The sequence below is a fragment of the Callithrix jacchus genome, chromosome 15, assembly GCF_049354715.1.
Source record: "Callithrix jacchus isolate 240 chromosome 15, calJac240_pri, whole genome shotgun sequence".
Lineage (NCBI taxonomy): Eukaryota > Metazoa > Chordata > Mammalia > Primates > Cebidae > Callithrix > Callithrix jacchus.
Window position 1 is genome coordinate 41,484,808 of NC_133516.1, and position 18,217 is coordinate 41,503,024.

At 42.7% G+C, this 18,217-nt stretch overlaps 1 protein-coding gene across 5 annotated transcripts in view; it reads right to left on the reverse strand.

Annotated features, from left to right (window-relative positions):
* FHIT (fragile histidine triad diadenosine triphosphatase) overlaps positions 1-18,217 on the reverse strand; it is a 1,534,178-nt gene that overhangs the window by 7,584 nt on the left and 1,508,377 nt on the right. For 3 of the 5 annotated variants that reach the window (XM_054246241.2, XM_035274392.3, XM_054246245.2), the window contains one exon: positions 12,118-12,424. The exons of the other annotated variants lie outside the window; for them this stretch is intronic. In XM_054246241.2, coding sequence (XP_054102216.1) covers positions 12,408-12,424 — 17 coding nt within the window. In that variant the 3' untranslated portion in view covers positions 12,118-12,407. Of the gene's footprint in view, positions 1-12,117; positions 12,425-18,217 lie in introns of those variants that run through there. 5 annotated transcript variants of the gene reach the window in all.

The following is an 18,217-nucleotide window of genomic DNA, read 5'->3' on the forward strand; positions in this document are numbered from 1 at the left end:
GCTCAGTACCTAACTTAAATCATCGCTGATAACTTTAAAATACAGAGGATAAACAAACTTATGTTTGACCTTGGCAATAAAGAAAATCATCTATTTGCTCTGCTCCCATTGGTGTTAAGAGAAGCTATGCATGTAAATCCCTGACACATCAATGAAATAATAAACTCCTGGGTGAGCCATTTAATTTCTCTTTCCTAGCTACCTTTCATACTGGGCTAAAAGAAGGGGGAGAAAACCAATGTCCTCTGTAAAGACAACTTAGGTTGACTCTGATTCTTAGGCATTCTTTCTTAGAGCCCAGCTCTAGAGACTGGGAACCCAGAGGGTCTGACAGGGAAGGAATTGAGCTGCCAACATGGGGACCATCACTGGAGACCTGAGCCTTGCAGAAAGCCTGATTTGATAGCCTGCCTGAGTCCATTTGCCTCCCTTCCTCCCTCCCCTAACCAAGGCTTCAGTTGTACCTATCTGTCCTCTACTGGGAGTTCATACAAGCTCCAGCTGCTTTGGGATGTGTTACAGTCTTGATGGGTCAAGTAAGAGGCTACTTCTTCTTGAGTACTTACTGTATTAGACCATTTTCATACTGCTAGAAAGAAATATCCAAGACTGTGTAATTTATAAAGAAAAAGAGGTTTAAGGAACTCACAGGTCCACATGCCTAGGTAGGCCCCACAATCATGGTGTAAGGTAAAGGAGGAGCAAAGGCATGTCTCACATGGCGGCAGGCAAGAGAACGTGTGCAGGGGAACTGCCCTTTATAAAACCAACACTCGTGAGACTTATTCACAATAACTTGTGAGGCTTATTCATTATCATGAGAACAGCATGGGAAAAACACACCCCCATGATTCAGTTTTCTCCCACTGGGTCCCTCCTATGACACGTGGGGATTATGAGAGCTACAATTCAAGATAAGATTTGGGTGGGGACATAGCCAAACCATACCACTTACTAAGTGCCAACTGCTGTGCTAGGCATTTGAAGGCAGTATCTCATTCAGTCCTCACAGGAGACTTACTGAAGCCAGTGTTCCTAGGACTCCTGAATTGCAGATAAGAAAAATTGAAGGCACAGAGCTGGTAAGGGGAAGTGACTGTTAACTTACACCGATTCTAGAGTTTAATGTTCTGAACGAAGAGCTGGCAAACTTTTTCTCTGAAGGGCACAGAATACATATTTTTGCCCTGCCAGTCATTATGGTGTTTGTTGAAATAACTCACCACTGTTATTGTACAGGGGAAGACAGCTACAGACAAAATACAAATAACATGTTCCACTAAAAATATATTTACAAAAGGGTGTGTAACCAGATATGGCTGTCAGGCCCTAGTTTGCCAACTCTGTTCCTAAACGGTTTTCCTTTTCACTTCCCCAGGCTCTTTGGTGAAGAGATCAGGCTTTGGAGTCTGACAGAGCCAGGTTCACATTCAGTCTCTGCCACTCACTTGCTGTGCTCTGTTCGAGAAATCTCTTAATCTCTGGGAGCTTGGTTAGTTTTTTTCCATCTGTGAAATTGGCAGAAGGCCAACCAAACATGGTAGTTGTGAAAATCAAATGCAAAACCATGTGTGAAATATGGAATACAGGGTTCAGCACTGGGACAGCTGTTGAACTGTGGACTCGGGCTCTTGAGAGGTGGTCTAACAAGGGTGCTCCTGCCTCTGGGAAGAGAGCATCGGCGTAGGCCTGTCTTCTGTGGCTAAGCAGCCCCAGATCAGGCAGAGGAAGGTTCCAAGTCCATGCAGACTTCAGCTTTAGTCTTCAGCACTGAATCCTTGTTTCTGCCTCCATAAGAATACCTTTCTATCAGGGAACCAAAGTCAGGAGCTTACAATGGAAATTCAGGCCCTGGAGAACCTGGTGTACATGAGCCCCAATATTAAAGCACAAAGGAGGAAACCAAGACATTTTAAAAGTGCTTTTAGAGATGGTAAGAGACACAAAGAGTCTCTCATTGTTTTATACTTGTAAAGAGACCCCTGCTGGATTCCCAGGTATAATCTGCAGTAAAAAGCTACAGGGTTACAACAAGACATTTGATTCCATTGACTCACTTCCTTTTTTTCCTCACAGCTTCTGGCATAAAAACGCAAACCAGAGAGACACTTTAGAATCAGCTTCTGCAGTGCTTTTTCTATCAGCTGCTGACAGTAGAAATACAAAGATGGTGACATGATACAATTGCTGTTAATATCTAAACTTCTGATATGATCATCCTAGAAGAACGACAGTCATCAGCTCTCTGCTCATGGCTCCCCAGGGCACAGAACACTAGGCAATTAAATGACAGAATTACTTTGAAATAATGTTAATGGTGCTAATGAGAACGTGAAGGACAGGCAGGCTGGGGTCCTAGCACAGACTCAGGCAGGCAGAGTAAGTAGGGTTGGGCATGGTACATGGTTTTGCATAACAATAGTGTTATGCACATTTATCTCTTTTCCTTTACGGAGACGAGCAAAGAATGATTCATTCCTTTCTCTCCTGTCATTTGCTTAGTAGACTAAACCGAAAAAAGCATTTACATATTAGTTCACATAACTGAAAAATCCAGAGGTGTATGGTCCTCAGGTATAGCTGGATCCAGGAGCTCAAACCATGTTGTCAGGACTTAGTGTCTCTCTCTCTCTGTCTTTTCTGTCTCTCTCTATATATCTCCCTCGCTTCTGGAATAGATGGAAAACAGTAGAAAGCCCCAAGGGCAATAAAATCTTATAACTAAGGTATACAGTTTGGTGAGGGTGGTCAGAAAAATTTGCAGGCTAAGGAAGTGTTCGAGTTTGAAACTATAGCCTCCAAAGAGAGATCTGAGGCAGTGTGTTTTGACCTGTGCCCTCTGAGCACTTACAGAAGAGCTTTCTGGGACTGGTTGCCATGAGGCAGTTTCCTGGGCTTCATCTCACACCTACAGAATATGATTCCCAGGAAAAGGTCTTTAGCTATGCATTTTTTTTTAGCAAGCTCCCTCCAAATCTTGTACACACTTCCATTTGGAACAGTCTTAGTTGTAACAGGCTTTCATTCTACACAATTAATAAATGTAACCTGTAGGGTGGATACTTTAAAAAAAAAAATTCTGAACACGGACTCTGGAAGGCTGTGGGATCCTCCTGCTCTCCAGGGTCCTTGAGTAACATACACAGGCACTCTTGACTACAGGTGAATTCTGCTGTAGGCAGAGAGCCTCCCTGGGACCCTAAAAGGAGACAGTGTTTTCTTTTTCATGCGACAGTGCAGAAAGCATGGAAATCTTCTGAAAAGCCCATCTCTAGCTGGCTTTTCCTCTGGATGATTTGCTTAGAGAAAAGAGCCTGGCAGGTATAAAGGCCCCAGGACATTTCCATGAGCTCCTTTCATCCATCATTCTCATCTTGGAAAGGGAAAGTGCAGTGCCCCTAATTCATGTGCTCCTCAATCAATCTTCCTGCTACGCTACATCCTAACATGGGATCTGTAGTCTACAGAGAGATGGCTAAATCATCATTCTTGCTCTGCCCCTTACAAACTGAGTGACCTTGAACAAGGTATTTAACACCTCTGAGTCTTAGTTTTCTCATAAGCAGCACCTGTCTCACTACGTGGTGGATGCAAATTAAGAGAGAATGCATTAGAGGCCTTTAGCATAATATCTGGCATCTAGTAAGTGCTCAGTAAATATCAGCTACTATGATTTGGTTAGTTCTTATTAGTACTTAATCTGTAATGTGCATAGAGAGAAGAAATAAGATTTTAATATAAGAAGGCTATCAGCCTCTCACATCCTTTGCAAATGAACATTGGGCCAATAGGGCCATGGAGAAAGGTTTGGCTTTAATTACATATAATTACACAGAAGGGATAATGAATACTTAGTTCATTTCCATCAGGGTCTCAGCAGAGCTTGGTAGTTAAGACCATGACTTTTGGTGCAAGACAGACTTGGGTGTGAGCCTGGCTCTGTCACTAGTTCTATGATTTTGGGCGAGTTACTGAACCTCTCCAACCTCAATTTACTAGTCTATAAAATGGGAATACTAATAGGATTCATAGCATTGTGTTCTTGTGAGGGTTAATTGATGGTTGGAGGTAAACTATTTGGCATATTTCTGCTCCATGGAGAATGACCTACCACCACCACCTCACCATCTACATAGATCCTTGTCAACAGAGCAATCTGTGTGTTTCTTATACTTTACAAAAAGACAATTCAGTTGAGTGTGTCTTTTTTCCCCATTTAAAATGGCTGTGCAATATGTTGTAAAATTTCTTACTCTGTACACTAATTATATCACCAAGGAGGGGCTCTACCCAGCTAGAAAGGAGAAGCTTGGGTTAGAAGAATGGAAGTAGGGGGATTTAATGCCTTTCTAAGGTTACTGAAGGCTATGAATAGTCTAAAATCCTTGGAGTTGAGGGTGAAGACTGCATTATGAAACCCTCTTTGCTGGATTTATTTATGTTCCTTCTCTTTGTCTCCTTTCTTTCTCTCCCCTTCTCTTCTCTTTTCTTTCTTTAGATAGATATGGAGATGGAGACATAGCGATCCCTCACTGCCCTTGAAATTGGGCCGAACCTTTTTTTTCTATAGCAGATGCTCATAAAACACAAAAGCGCCCATTTGTTTCTTCCTGCTTATTCATTCTTGCAACAAAATAACAGGAGGATGGAGGGAGGCATTATCAAAGGCATTTTTGTTCAAAGGAAAAACTCCTCAATGATCACTATTACCGTTAGAAGTCCCTTTTGCTTCTTTGACAGCATAATCACTTTTCTCTCCTTGATTTTTGCCTGTATCCCTGAGGCACCCGAACATGAGACAGTTTTCCCTTTTTCAAGATGTGTCTGATGCACAGAATGCAGCAGAGGAAGCTCATGATGACCCTGGAGCATGGCTGGAGCATGGCCAGGCCATGCACAGCTGGGTCTGTGTTGCCGCTGGTGGGAGGCGTATCGCTACTGGGGTACAGGAGGATTTTGGGAGGCCCATGGACAAAGCATCCAAAAAAACCAGCAGATCACAAGGTGAGAAGTTATTCCCTTTCCACTTCTCTCTCCAGCCTCAAGAGCAGGATTCTGTCTGGTGTTAGGGTATTTTAACGCCCCTCTAACACGTACTAAAGTCCCTCTGTAATAAAGTGAGAAGGCAAGCCTCTGAATTGGGCTTTCAGCAGGAACAGTACCCAGCTAGAGTTTAATAACTTTTTTTCATGGTATTCTTCCTTACAGTTAGTGTCTACATTTACAGCAAGGGACACTGGTTTTCTATTTGCTGCCATAACTGGGAGTTTCCTTTTCACTGAAAATGTAAAAAAATAAAAATAAAAAATAAAGGAAAGGATAAGTAAATAACATAGGTATTATGTAGATATGGCAAAAGTGTTGAAGGTTGGGAAGACTGAGGATGACTGAAGTGTGGGAAAACTGCCCTTGGTACAATGACAGACCTTTCCTCTTTTGGGCTTATTTCCAAAGGAGATCTACCTTTCCTTGAAGCCAGATGTCTATGCATTAGTTTGTGAGATACTCTATGAATGCACAAAGACAAGCTCTCCAAAGGGAAAAAGAGGGTGCTAGGGAACATTTTAGCTTTAGTCTTCAGTCTTTAGTTAGCTCTATGAGAGAAAGAGGCCCACCGAGATGGCACTTTACAGTTTAGTCAACTTGGGTTTGCATCTCAGCCAGAAAGGTGCCATTGTGGATTCCTGATTTATATCTTCTGGATTCAAATGAAAGCTCTGACACCTACTAACTGGGGAACCAAGGGAAAGGGACACATCTTTCGTGCTGTAATTTTCATATTTGTAAAATGGGATAATATTAGAATTTACTTATAGGATTGTTGTGAAGATTGAGTAAGTTAATAATATAGACAGACTGCTTGGAAAAAAATGCCTAGAACATAATCTCATGGTAAGTGCTCAGTAAATTTTAGGTGCCGTCATTGTTGTTGTTGCCATCATCATCATCTGCCACCACCACCTTGTGTGACATTCTCCCTGAGTCTCATGTTCCTTGTCTGTAAAGTCAGGTTGTTACTACCTGACTCAAAATGTCATTGGTACATGAAGCTGACGCACAATAAATGAGAGCTTCATTCACTCCCCTTTAAAACGTAAGACATGTAAGGTGATGCAAACTCCCAAGGCTATGAGTCTCTAGCCTTTGTCCCTTACCGAACTGTGAATGAAGCACCACCACAATGAGGTTTATGAGTGGAGGCATCTATACACACCTTTGCGTGGAGTTACTGGTGACACTTGTTATCTAGTTGTGGGAAGCAGACATGCCAGTCATGGGAGGCAGACGTGAATGTCAGTTGTTCAAAGTGGCACTTTTGCCTTATAAGGAGGTTCAGTGACCAATCAAGTCCTATGTACAGGATAATTTTGAGTAACCCATAACCATATTCTTTTCCCTGAAGATAGACACATTAAAGTCTTTAGCCGCTAAGACCAATTTTAAACCCATGCTACTTCTCTTGGCTGAAGTTAGTACCATTTTATTAAGTTGGTAGTGAGCTGTAGCTGCCCCACTTTCCTATTGTTCATCTACTATCGATCTAAACTAATCACTTAATTAGCCCAGACAAGAAGGCTTCTGCAGTGTTAAATAACTCTAAAACCTACTGGAGATGCTTGAGTGGCCTGATTGGATTTAACTTGCAGTTCATTGCTTCTAGACTAAGATATGTTAAATACAGGGCCTGAAAAACAAGCTGGATTCTGCATTGTGAACAAATTTGATTTACTTAAAAATAATAATGCTTTAGGCCAGTGGTTTTCAAAGTGTGGGCCCTGACCCACAGTGTCAGTGTTACCTAGGAACTTGTCCATCCCTAGACCCACTGTAGACCTACTGAATCTGAAACTTGGGAAGTAGGGCCTTGCAATCAGTTTTAACAAGTATTTGAACATCAGTATCTTGGTGATACTGTTGGAGGCAAAGGCATGAGAACCACTGTTTTAGACCATCTTGCAAAGTTATGGCCTTATTTATTCTTTCTGGCAGTGAGAAGAAAAAGAATTAAAAAAGAAAATGAGTGAGGGGCAAGAAAGAAAATTAGAAAAGCAGGAGACCTGAGCAACCTGGATGGGAAGTTCATTTACCGAAGTGTGACCCTGGACCAGCAGCATGGGACCCTTTTAGAATCTGGGAGCACTATTTGAAATCCATCCTTAGGAACCAATCATACCAAAGGGAGGTGTTCATCCGAAGCCAGGGTGACGAGATAAAATGCTCAGAGAGTGAGCAAAATCCTGCTGTGATGTCAGAAAAGGAGAGGACAGTGGGACATTTGCAAGGAGAACTAAAGAGTCCAGGAAAGTCTCATTAGCTCCAGGCTTTCTCTGAGATGGGCACACAGAATGTATCCAACAAATGTTTATTGAAGATACAGAGGCCTAAATTGAGTTTCCCAGCTAATTCTCATCTGAGAATGTAGGTATGTTTATTGGGCCTGGTCTGTAGGGAAAAACAAGAATTAGCCCACAGGTCATCTACTATACTCAATCTTCCTGCCTTTTGAGAAACAGCTTGGTGTAGGGAAAAGGGCCAGGAGTTTATATATAGACAGGCATTCTTGCTAGTGTGTGACCTTAAGCATGTTAAAAACTCTCTAAGCTTTAGTTTTCCTGTCTGTAGAAGGAAAATAACAGTTACTTATAGATGATTTTGCTCATCACTGAGCACCAGCACCTAGTACATATTGTATTTGGCATACAATAGGTGTTGCATAAATATTTGTTAAATAAAAAAATTTTTAAAGGGAGGAAGAAAAGAAGGAAACGTCGATTTTTGTAAGACTTATTTAAAATAATGCTTTGAAAATTCTTTTCATAGTGACGGGTACAGATATTCTTCAGTAGTAGCCAGTATTCTGATGATGAAGAGGATACAATGTGATGAGGAAGAAGAACAGATTTAGAAAAACATCTTCTCAATGCCCAGAATAGAGTCTATAGCCTTACTGAACCTAGGCCTGGTCTTCCCATTCCTCCACAGTTACTGCTCCTCCCATTCCTCCACAGTTACTCTGTTCAGGCTGCTGTAACAAAATACTGTAAACTGGGTGGCTTATAAACAACAGAAAATTATTTTTCATGGTTCTGGAGGCTGGGAAACCCAAGATCATGGTGCTGGTAGATTACATGTCTGGTGAGCACCTGTTTCCTGGTTCATAGACGATGCCTTCTCACTGTGTCCTCACTTGGTGGAAGGGGCAAAGCCAGCTGCTGGGGCCTCTTTTATAAGATGGGCCTGCCATCCGTTCTTATCACCTCCCAAAGGCCCTCACTCCTCTTAATACTCTCATTGGTGATTAGGTTTTAACATAGGACTTACGGAGGGGGAACAAACAGACTTTAGCTGTTTCTCTACTTTCAATTATGCCTTAAGGGCCACCTCACTGCTGTTCCATGCACAGTAGGTAATGAAGATATTTTCAGGGCCGAAGCGAACTACACGGATGTGACCATGATTGAGGGTTGTCGGTCGTAGTCATAGTCATCCCAAGTAGGAATGATCTAGCTTTTATTCCTACAACTAAGTTATATATTAAATTATTTTACATTGTTTCATTTCCAGGTCGGTAATCATTAACCCATTGATTAACACTTTTGCTTCAGGGTAAAAGTAAACATTTTTAGTAACAGTTTCCCTCTGCCCCCCCACCCACCTCCACCCCACTCCATGCCCTCTGTATGTTATTATACAAATGCCATTAGTTGCATTCACTTACGTGACTAAAGGGATGTTTTCACCTTGAGAATATTTGCATGTCCCTCGCTTTTCTTTAACCATTCCTCCCCCTTTCTCTTTGTACATTAGTACAAAGAAGTAACTTGCCAACTTAATAGACCAGAAGAGAAATTGGGAATGGTAAATTTGCTGAGAGTCCATGGTTACCAATTCCTTTCCAAAGAACATGGGTTTTAGTGTTAGACATGAGTTCAAATCTCAGATCCACCTATTAGCAACTTTGTGACCTTGAGCAAGTTGCTAAATCTTTCTGAGCGTAAGTTTCCATCTACATCCTATGGGGATCTTATGCAAATTAAATAACATTTACAAATGTATCTAAAACAAATATCCAACAAAAGTTCATTTCCTTCTTACCAGCATGTTGAGCCAGTATATTCAACGGATAGAGACTCCCAGAAGTAGGTACATGACCAAACCTTAGTCTGGTGGTTGGATTCAGAGAAGAATGAATGGGAGAGGTTTCTGTTCAGTAAAACACACAGCTCCTGGTCATCATCTGAAAGAATTGGTGGGGGTTTAAAAGTATTGTTCTATAACTTCCTGTCAACTGTGGTGAAAGCAATGATGGGGAAAGGTCCTGTAAAGCTCCTTGCCAAAAATGGAGGATCATTCTTTTCCACCGTGTTGATTTTGGTGACAGGTATAACAATAAAGATAGGAATGAGCAGAGAGTTGAAAAGTGAGAACACAAGGATAAACAGGAGACTCTTCTTTGGAATGTTGTCAATACAAGGTAGGAGTAGCTGCCATGCTGTTTCTGTCTGACTAGCACAACAGACGTGTGCTAATGGAAATGGATGTGCAAGCACACATCAGTTACCCATTGCTGACCATAAAATTAGCAACTCTCCAGCCCTTGCACAAAACATAAACAGGTTAGTGGGTATTAGTGCCCAAGAGGAAATCAGAGAGAAGAAGGATTCTGCCAGGGACATTGTTCTGAATTAAGTGTTGTTTTTCATTGCTTTTGGTATTTTCTCCATGCAGACCAGACTCAGACTTACTTTAGCAAATAGAGTAATTGTTGGCTTTTCCCATATTGGTATCATTAGGCTTTGTTTCGTTCTTGAAACTGTTATAGGAAAGGGGTCCTAATCCAGACCCCAAGAGAGGGTTCTTGGATCTCACACAAGAAAGAATTTAGGGCGAGTTCATAAAGTGAAAGCAAGTTTATTAGGAAAGCAAAGGAATAAAGAATGGCGACTCCATAGACAGAGCCGCCCCAAGGGCTGCTGACTGCCTGTTTTTATGGTTATTTCTTAATGAGATGCTAAACAAGGGGTGGATTATTCATGCCTCCCCTTTATAGGCCATATAGGGTACCTTCCTGACAGTGCCATGGCATTTGTAAACTGTCATATTACTGGTGGGAGAGCAGCAATAAGGACAACCAGAGATCAACCTCATCACCATCTTGGTTTTGGTGAGTTTTAGCCAGCTTCTTTAATACAATCTGTTTTTATCAGCGAGGTCTTTATAACCTGTATCTTGTGCTCACCTCCAATCTCATCCTGTAACTTAGAGAGCCTTAACCATCTGGGAATGCAGCCCAGTAGGTTTCAGCCTTATTTTACCCTATCTAATAATGAGCTCCTACTAAAGGTGGAGTTGCTCTGGTTCACACATCTCTGAAAAAAACGTCTCCTAAAAGGCTCTGGAAACAGTTTGTGTTTACAATGGCCTCGTGGGGTCAGCATGGAAATAAAGTGCTTTAGGCTGGTATTTCCCGCCTGCAGCCTCCACAGCCTCCAAACCATGCCAGAATTATCAGAAGAGGCTGAAAGGAGAAAAACCATGGATTGATAGGTAGAAATGAAGCTCTCACAGGGTTTTAGTTGCATAGACAAAATGGAAAAAAAAGAACCTGCAAGTAGGCTTTTGCAGTATAACTCAACTAACTGTTCCATGTGACCAAGTGATTATTCATTTCTTCCATTCAAAGCCAACAGTGAAATGTGCAATTATCCCTGGAGGCAGGGGCCAGGCATTCTGGTGACATTTGCCCTTATGACCTGAGACAGGATCGGTGTTTAGCATCCTGGGTCTAAGAAGAATTGTTACTTTTAGGGCTCTTCTCAGGGTCACAAATCGGTAACCCTCTAGCAGAGGGAAGATTACCAGCACTTACCACCCTCTTTCACTAGCATTTTCTCTGCTGAGCACATCCTGTTCAGACTGCAGTGCTTTCTGTCTTCAGCTAAGAGAGAAACAGCTTAGACCAGGCTTGGGAACTAGCAGGCTTTCCAGTCTCAAGGAAGCAGCAACCATCATTTCCCCAATAAGCAGGGCTTTGGCAAAGACATATAATAAGATTTTAAACAAGATGCCGTTGGGTTCTACTCAGACTATTGTCTTATACTAGATCAAAGCCATCCAATGCCAAATGCCTGAAGTAGCTGGTGGAATGGTGGCTCTCAAAAATGATATGTCTGCATCAAATCCCTGAAATCTGTGAATGTTACATTATGTGGAAAAGAGGGGTTTGCAGATATAATGAAGTAAAAGATATTGAGATCACCAGCCTGGATTATTCAAGTGTGCCCTGAATCCAATGACAAGTGCTTTTATAAGAGTCACTCAGAGGAGAGAGACTTGGAGTGAGGGGGAGGAAAGTGAAAGCAGACAGGGACCAGCAAGATTCCAAGGAATGCCAGGGATCATCAGCCCCCAGCAGCAGCCAGCAAAGAGGCATGGAACGGGTGCTGCCCCAGAACCTCTGTGGGGAGCATGACCTTGCTGGATTTTGGATTTCTGTTCTCCAGAACTGTGGGAGAATAAACTTCCATTTGTGGCCATTTGCTACAGGCAGACACAGGAAACTGATACACATGTTGGTGATGGTGCTGGGGTCTGGGAATGGCCCATAAGCCTAAAGAGACACTCAAAGAGGTTTTGGGTGAAGAAAAATCCTGGTTTTGTTCTTTGTAGCCATGTGATAAATGTGTTTTATTTTCCTGCGTAAACTCTAATCCCCACATTTATTCACATAACACAGAAAAGAAAAAGCCCACTGCCGTCATCTTTGACTCTCATGGGCAAGGGACATGCTTCCTAGCATTCCTTACACTCCTGCCACTCAAACAGCTGAGTCCAAAAGGTCCCATCACTGCATTACATGCTTGTTTTGTTCCTGAAGCTAATTTTGCCATTTCAAACTCTCTGAGCTTTGCTTCTCTGCACTGAGGCAGGAGAAGAATATAACCAAGGAAAGGCTGTACATTTCTTGTTCTGTTACCTACCAAAATGGAAACTCTAAATCTTATCCTCAAGAAACCTTTGGTTTATAGGAAGCACACTAGTTCTAAGAGATCTACTTCCTGAGTTGTGCCTTTCAGAGGTTGTAAGATATCAGTCTTTAAGTTAGCACAAGCTAAATATTTTAACTAGCATTTTATTTTCCATCCAGGTCAAGGGACAATTTAGGAAAGGTTCTATTCCAAGTACATAGCCAAGGAAGTGTGGAAAGGCTGTGGATGCCACTGTTTTGAAGTTAGCCTGTCAGTCATCATGATTGAAACATAACCCCCAATGGCTTCCACAAGTGTAATAAAATGCTTTGCAAAAGGTTGCAGAATTGCAGGATGTAATAAAGTCTGCTTAGCTTCATTTCCAATGCTGCAAAGTTCTAGAGAACGAGACCCGTTTCCTTATGCCTTGGGATTTGTTCAAGTTACTTTCATGCCTGGAAATGATGGAACATAAAAACAGACATTTAGTTAGAACCAATAGTATCTTCTGAGTCATGGCAATATACAAAATATAAGTTTGTTTACAGCTAATCTGTTAGATTGCCATTAACACTCTACAAGAGGCCTTGTTGATAGGGATGAATTACATAAAATAGATGGATTGCAGCCCTGCCGATGCCTGCAGTCACTCTCTGGATTCTCATATTTTCTGTGGCCTCTGCCTATTGCCCTTGTCACCAGAGGTCAGTGGCATGATCTCTTAATAGTGTTTGTTATAGACACAAAGCATACCTAGAAACAAATCAATTCAGGTCTGTACTAATTAGATGACAATAGGTTCCCGAACACCCATTGTCAGAATTCCCTGCTGACCACTGGTTAAAAACAGATTTCTGGGCTCTATCTTCTACCTGATGACTTAGTAGGTCTGAATAAAGGCCTAGGAATCTGTGTTTCTTAACAGGTTCTCCATGTGAATCTGAGGTGCTCAGTCCCTAGATTGGAGGACTGTGCAGGAGGCAGAATGAGCTTTGCTTCAAGGCCAGGATAACTTAGGGTCAGGTATCTTAGGCCAGGCCTAAAACAATTTCCACTCATAAAATGGGAATATAGGGCGAAAGTCCTTTAATCTTATTTGGCAAGAAAATGAGAAAACTCCTTGGTGGTATAGTAGTATAGTGGCCCAGCTCCAAATCCAGGAGAGCATGGAAATGCATCTCAGGGCTCTGCCCCACCCTCCCTGCTGGTGCCTTAGCTTCCAGGCCTTAATTATTGGTATCAGTAAAATGAGTGTGATGAGGAACTGGGCTACCTGGGACTATAAGTTTGTAGGACATTGAAAGCAGAGTATAATAGGGAAGGAAAATTAAATAGGAGGGGAAGAAAAATGAGGACTTCCTGGGCTATATTTTATAAAGTTTGGGAAAGATTGCCAAAAAGGGTGCTAGGAGATGTTTGGGGTAGCTACTGAGGACTAAGCTCTGATTTCTGAAATCTTGCCCACATTCCTACCTAACAGGTCTGGGAAGTCATGCCCTACAAACCACAAATTCTCATCAGATGGGTTTTATTTAATCCTATATATTGTGACTGACTTTCCAATATGACTCTGGCATAACATTATATGATAAAGAAGAAAATCAAAATATTTTACCCCCAAACATGTTTCTTTGCCGTATCTTGAAATGGCCCTGTAAGGCCATCCTTTGTGGGGGGAAATGTGCATCTGTAAAGAATCTCTATTAACATAGCTAGATCTTTTTCTTCCAGGCCCTCTCAATCTTAAGGAGATTAACTGAGAGTCTAGCACCCTTTAAAGGTCTGAATAGGAAGGTTTGTCATCTTCCTATTCTCTCTAAGGGCAGCCACTATAAAACTAACCTGAACATTTCCTTTCAATTAATCCAAGGTCTTTAGACAAACTCAACCAATTGTCAACCAGAAAATGTTTAAATTTACCTATAGCCTGGAAACTTCCCCCCACAGCCCCCCTGCCAACTGTCCCGCCTTTCTGGACCAAACCAATGTATTTCTCAAAAGTATTTGATTGATGTCTCGTGCCTCCCTGAAATCTATAAAACCAAGCTACACCCCAGCCACCATGAGTATATGTTCTCAGGGCCCCCTGAGGTCTGTGTCTTGGGCCATGATCACTCATACCCGGCTCAGAATAAATCCTTTTTAATATTTTACAGTTTGACTCTTTTTGTTAACACTACCATGGGTGTGCTACATGAGGAGATTTTTGAGAAACGTTGAGAAACACAAATGAACTTCCCCTACATTGTTTTCAAGAGATTTCCGTGAAGATTTACATTGCTTTTCAATTACTGTTTGCTGTTTGTAGCTTTGAGTGCAAGTGCTACAGGCACAGACCTGGGAAGCAGAGCTGTGAAGACCCAGTTCCCTGCTCATTTTCGTTCAGAACCCAAAGTGAGCCCATTCAAACACACCTTGGTGAGAACATGCCAGCACCCACTTCAGTCTATCGTACATGGAGATTTTTCTGTGTCTAGTACTACACTTTTCTTACAAATTAGTAACAAAGTCAGAGGTCAAAAGGCAGGGAATCCCTTTGGAATTCTAGCTGGTCCCTTGTGGGATCCAGAACACGGAGGCCGAATCACTTCTGCTTCTAACCTGTATCAGGATCTGAGCTCAGGATCCCTTTGAGGTAGGCCCACTGAGGTCTGTGAGTGAGGGCTGGAGAGTGGGGTATATGCACCAGTCAGTTTGCCCTCCCAGAAAAGGGGACCTTTCTCATTCCTATATGGCATTGGGATGATCTACTGTTGTGCCAGTACCACCCACCTTGTCTGGAGAGACAGGTCATCTTCTGATCATTCATCATGGCCCTTGTCCTTGAACAATTATTGACTTTGAGTCAGAAGTACCTGTGTAGGCCTGAAAATGGATGTGCCCTTTCTTTTCCTCCTTCTCGCTTGTCTTGGGCAGATTTATGTCTTAGGAAAAGTTTCCCTTGGTTCTATTTTTGGTCTTCTGAATGCTGTGGCCCTGTGTTCCTTCCCACCCTGACTCTGTCCAGCACCAACCCTGTAATTTCTGAATCCCTGTGGATGCCTCTATCTGTACCTGAGGAGGCCTCTATCAGTCTATTTGCAATGCTTCTGTGGCTCCCGTCTCTCACAGCTTTGGCCTGCTTCTTAAAGCTCTGCCTTCAGCCGTTTCATTTCCCCAACCAGCCTGGAAGCTTGTGGGAAGCAGAGTCTGCCTTTCATGACCAAGTCTACTGGGTGAGCATGGCAGACTTTGAGGAGTAAATGTTTGAATCTGGAGTCTAACTGCATCATTTATCATCGTGTGTCTCTAGGCAATGCAAACACACCTTGTGGGGGCTGTAGAGAGAACTAGATGGGTTAATACACATACAGCACTTAAGGCCATGCCTAGCACATTAATATGCTAACTGAATGACAGCCTCTGTTATTATTATCATCACTAATTCTTCGTGTTGCATTGCCAGCAAGACTCACGAGTGTTAAAGCAAGTGAAAAGTCAGTACTCGGCGACACGGTGGGATTCTGCCTCATTACTGGAGATGATGCATCTGGGCAGTGCATGTGTCTTCCCATCTTCTAGTTGGATTCCTCATACAATGTGTCCTTCATATAGCTAGTTTCCTTCTATTTCACCTTTAGAATAAACAGTGGTGGGGCTGTTCAGTGTTATCTGGGCATTGCAACAAAAGGATTTACTGAAATGCAATTAAGGCTCTAAGGAGGTACAAAGAGGGCCCTGAAAACAGGTGATTAGCTATATCCTCAAGGTGCCTTCAACCCATTTTGGGAACTACTTCACACAGAGTGAAGCAAGGTAGTAGATAATCAGGTGTCAGGTGAGAGTCTAGAATATGCGGGCTTCTGGAGTTCAGGGGACAAAGAGCGTAGGAGCTCCAAATGCCCGAAGTATGATCTCTATGAACATATATGCTTTGCAACTTTCAATTATTTCTAAGTTCCAAATAACATACTAAGATTAGCTGCCCCTCTATCTCCATCCCTAAGAGCACGCTTGAGAAATAATAGGTAGCAAGTACTACAAAACTACTGTCAGGGTTTGTTTTATAGAGTAGTGAATGATGGCAGAAGGGTGAACCCTATTGCTGTGGACAGTAGAGGAGATTTTTGGAGAGGGCAGCTTTGAATTTGGAAGAAAAATGAAAATGTCTGATAGAGGAACTTTAGGTTTTGTGTAAGATTTGCTGTGGGTTGTGGGCTGTAACTTTCTCATCCATCTCTCCGTGAAACCTACAGGAAAGTCTTTGAAGTTGGTTTGTGTTTTATTGTATGACTTAGTGGACACAGAGTAAAAGCAGAAGTACCAAAGAGGTCCCAGCTTGCGTTGGAACTGAACCACACTGACTTCTTGAACATGCAGGTGTCATCTGGCCCTATTCTGTCTTTCCCCACCACCTCTATGTGCATTCAAGCCAACACTCACCTGTCTACTAAGTGTGTAGATGAAGGAGGCTCCCACCTGTCACTCCCTTCCCCTAGACTTCCACAGACCTAGAGGAAGAGAGCCTCTTCTGCTTTGAAGCTAAGAAAAGAGATCAATGTCTGTGCCTTCTGTAAGTGAGCCTGGATGGGAGCTGCCCATAGTCAATCTAACTTGATAGGGTGAAAAAGGAAGTGTGGGGACCACAAAAGCTCAGCAGGCTTTGCCTTCCTCCTGTTGCTTTTAGGTAGTGCTTCTCAACTTGCCTGCTTACTGGAATCACCTGGGGAGGTTAAAAAAAATGCCAGGCTGCCATCCTGCCCCCCAGTGCTTCTGAGCTAACTGGTCTGGAGTGTGGCCTGAGCCTCTGGAGGGGAATCATTGACTGTGAGGGTAATGAGCTACAAGCCTATCTCCCCTTTGACCCTGGTACAAAATATGCTCCCAATACAATGACCCAAGTCCTCCAAAGCAATTCAGATGCAGTAGGTTTCAGTTGCAAATACTCAGTTCTACTAAGGTTGTCTGTTGTTAGTACTGTTAGCAGAGCCATGTAAATAGGACAATTGTCCTTTAGGATGTTGCTCCTTGCCCATGGTGATTAATAAAATGGCCTGTTTTGATTCCAACCATGGATTGACACAGACATGGTTTTAAAATGAAGTCACCATACTCACTAATAAAGCAGTCTGGAGACGCAAACATAAAACTCGTTTATAACAACTCTCTACTTTTAAAAGTACCTATTGTTCATTTCTAGCAGGCTAGAGTTACAGGCTGAGGCAGCCACAGAAAGTCATTCTGCTCACACCAAAAACAAGGTGAGCAATTTTCTAAGGGCAGGCACCCCTGACCTCTGCTCTTCAGCTTTTTCTTAATAAACTGGTCTCAGAAATTGGACCACAGAAGCTGCAGGTGGCAATCTCTTACAGTAAGTGGGTAAAGGGAAGCTGAGGGAGAAGTGGCAAGGATCGGAGAGCCACTCTGATGAGTATCTCTGAGGCGATGCAATTATACTTCCATCTAGAGATAAGAAGGGGTTGTTACCCCCAAGTGCAGCAGCCCAAAACTCAGCAGTGTGCAACTGGACTCAGAATAACAGAGAAACTGCCCAATGAGCTTTGTAACTTAAAACTATACCTCCATGGCACGTTGTACATGATAATTAATAACATAACTTCCCGCAATGAGAAAGTGTGAATCAACTTCCCGTTAAACAGTGTCTGTTTCCCAATCCAGTGTGCTTGCCTCCTTGAGGGCACAGAATGGAGAAAACAGCATTGGACACCATGTGGCCAGTCCTCTCAGGAGGGGAGGTGCAGACAGACGTCTGTTCTGTGGTGAGGTGGGGGGTTCACCAGTAGCTGTAGTCACTCTATAGCAACCAGCCTCAGCCTTGTCAGTTTTCCCTTTGACGGGATTAAACTCAACATGAAGAACAGCAAATGTAAGAAAAGATTATCCCAAAGCTTGTGCTTGTGCGTGAGTGACCGCAGCCCGCAGGGCTTACTGCCTCCTGGCAAATGAAACTGCTGATACTTTGGTGCAGAACCAGGCAAACCCACCGCTGGAAAACTTCCATTACAACTGGGGCATCCCTTTGCTCCCCGCTTGAAGCCGGCAAAGCATCTGTCTTCTGTGTTTCCTGCAATTACATCCACTCCCTGTGCCTGTGCCTAACCAGGACCACGCCCTCAAAAACTTTCTCCGCCCAATGGGGCTTATGAAGGATGAGATTTATTTGTCTCTAAATCTTCAGCTGATATTACTCCTCTCTGCAACACAGTTGAAATGAAAAAGGATTACTTTATATTTACTTTCATTTTTCA